Source organism: Arachis ipaensis, chromosome B02, assembly GCF_000816755.2.
Source record: "Arachis ipaensis cultivar K30076 chromosome B02, Araip1.1, whole genome shotgun sequence".
In the NCBI taxonomy this organism is placed as follows: domain Eukaryota; kingdom Viridiplantae; phylum Streptophyta; class Magnoliopsida; order Fabales; family Fabaceae; genus Arachis; species Arachis ipaensis.
In genome coordinates, this window is record NC_029786.2 from 938,299 (window position 1) to 940,235 (window position 1,937).

Sequence of the window (1,937 nt, forward strand, 5' to 3'; positions counted from 1 at the left end):
AGACTAACATAAATTTTGAGTTGCCGAAAAGGGAAAGAAAAATCAAATTATTAGGCATAAAAACATTATTATATATAACTATACTTAATAATTTAAGCTTTATTTTAGGCAGATAACTTAGCTAGTTCTTGATATATCATATTTCACTTTATTCTAATGCAAACATAATAAAATTAAGTGTGTCAAATGCGATATATTATACCTTACACCTTCGATCCAACCTGAAAAAGGTTCTTTGTAAGTACTGGTGATTATCGTAGGACGTATAATAACAATAGAGATGTTTCTTTTTGAAGTTGTGAAAAGCATTTCGCCCATTGCTTTTGTAAAGACGTATGTATTTGGCCATCCATATAGAGTTGCTCTGTGATTAATTAAATATAAAATTTAGTGAAAATAATAGAGCAATTAAATCTAATGCTTGATCACTGAATATATAAATGACAAATGACATCAAAGCATAATTTATCTGCAGCCACATGCATGCAATTTATTGGCTTATATATTATGTAACTGCTCCTAATTTAACTACACCATAACTAAAAAGCTGTAAGTAGAAAGAGTTAGTTAATTATTAATTAATTAATTTTTGTACAAAATTTCATACCAAGTAACTAGGAGAGAGTATAATAGGCATCGCATTTCGCATATACGTGCATGCTAAATTTCAAGTAATTTAGCAACAGTTTTAATCTGTCGTGAATTATTTAATAATTTTATTAATGGATATTTAAAATTAGAAAAATGCTATTTGTACACTAAAATCAGCCACCAATATATTTGTATATAAATACATGTATGGTTTAATTTATTTTTAATGTGTATTTATATTTTAGCATATATTTTATACTAATAGCTAATTCTAATGACTGATTTTGGTGTACATGTAACATAACCCTTAAAATTGTCATTAAGTACACTAATGATGTTCAAATTGACAACGGTTTTATAACAGTCTCAAAAAATTTTAACGGTAATTAAAACCGTCGCTAAGCAATAAACGAAACCATCACAAAAATATTTTGTCGCGGTGATAAGGGAATAAGTTAATTTTAAATAGCAAGATGACAAACTAAATTAAACCAAATAAATAGTGAATAAAATACTATTTAATTATATTTAATATGATAAATTTATTTCTTAACATTCTTCTATTATATATACAAATTCACTCTTAATCATTCGAAAAAAATGAAAGTGCATGCTTTCTTTTGTATATAGTAAGCTAAGAATGTTAAATTATCATTTTTTTAATTAACTTTAAGAAACAAATTTATTATTTTAAATATCAAAAAACTTTTTTATCGCGTAATTTGAATGATTAAAGATGTCATAAAATCATTCTTTTTAAAAAATTTAAACTCATAGAAAAAAGGTAACATGAATAATTATATTTCTAACTAAAAAAATTAAATTTTATGTAACAAAAATGGTTTAAATACGAAATTATATTATTGAACGCAAAACTAGTTAAAAACCAAATTGAAACTTTACTTCGGTTAAAAGGAATAATATGAATATTCATGTGGTATGCTTATAACTAGTGTTAGTGTACACAAAAACCTTTCCATGCCCAAGTCCTTCATGGCAAGTTTAATTTCATGTTGGGTTGCTCCTTCCAGCTGAAGCTGATTCAATTTTTGTTTCACCAATTTCATTTCCTTTTCAATGTCCAATCCTGGCACTCCATTCAGTGACATGCCCATATGGTGTGGATCTTCTGATATCAGTCCTTCTCCCTCACCACATACATAAGCTAACAAACAAGCAATTTAATAATAATAATAATAATAATAATAATAATAATAATAATAATAATAATAATAATAATAATAATAATAATAATAATAATAATAATAATAATAATAATAATAATAATAATAATAATAATAATAATAATAATAATAATAATAATAATAATAATAATAATAATAATA

The 1,937-nt window shown here is 24.2% G+C and overlaps 1 protein-coding gene across 1 annotated transcript in view; it reads right to left on the reverse strand.

The window, feature by feature from the left end:
- Positions 1 to 1,937, reverse strand: part of LOC107628105 (alcohol-forming fatty acyl-CoA reductase-like) — a 9,215-nt gene that overhangs the window by 2,443 nt on the left and 4,835 nt on the right. Inside the window, exons 5-6 of the mRNA XM_016330913.2 lie at positions 1,564 to 1,756; positions 203 to 364 (exon numbers count right to left, since the gene is read on the reverse strand). Coding sequence (XP_016186399.1) covers positions 203 to 364; positions 1,564 to 1,756 — 355 coding nt within the window. The remainder of the gene's footprint in view (positions 1 to 202; positions 365 to 1,563; positions 1,757 to 1,937) is intronic.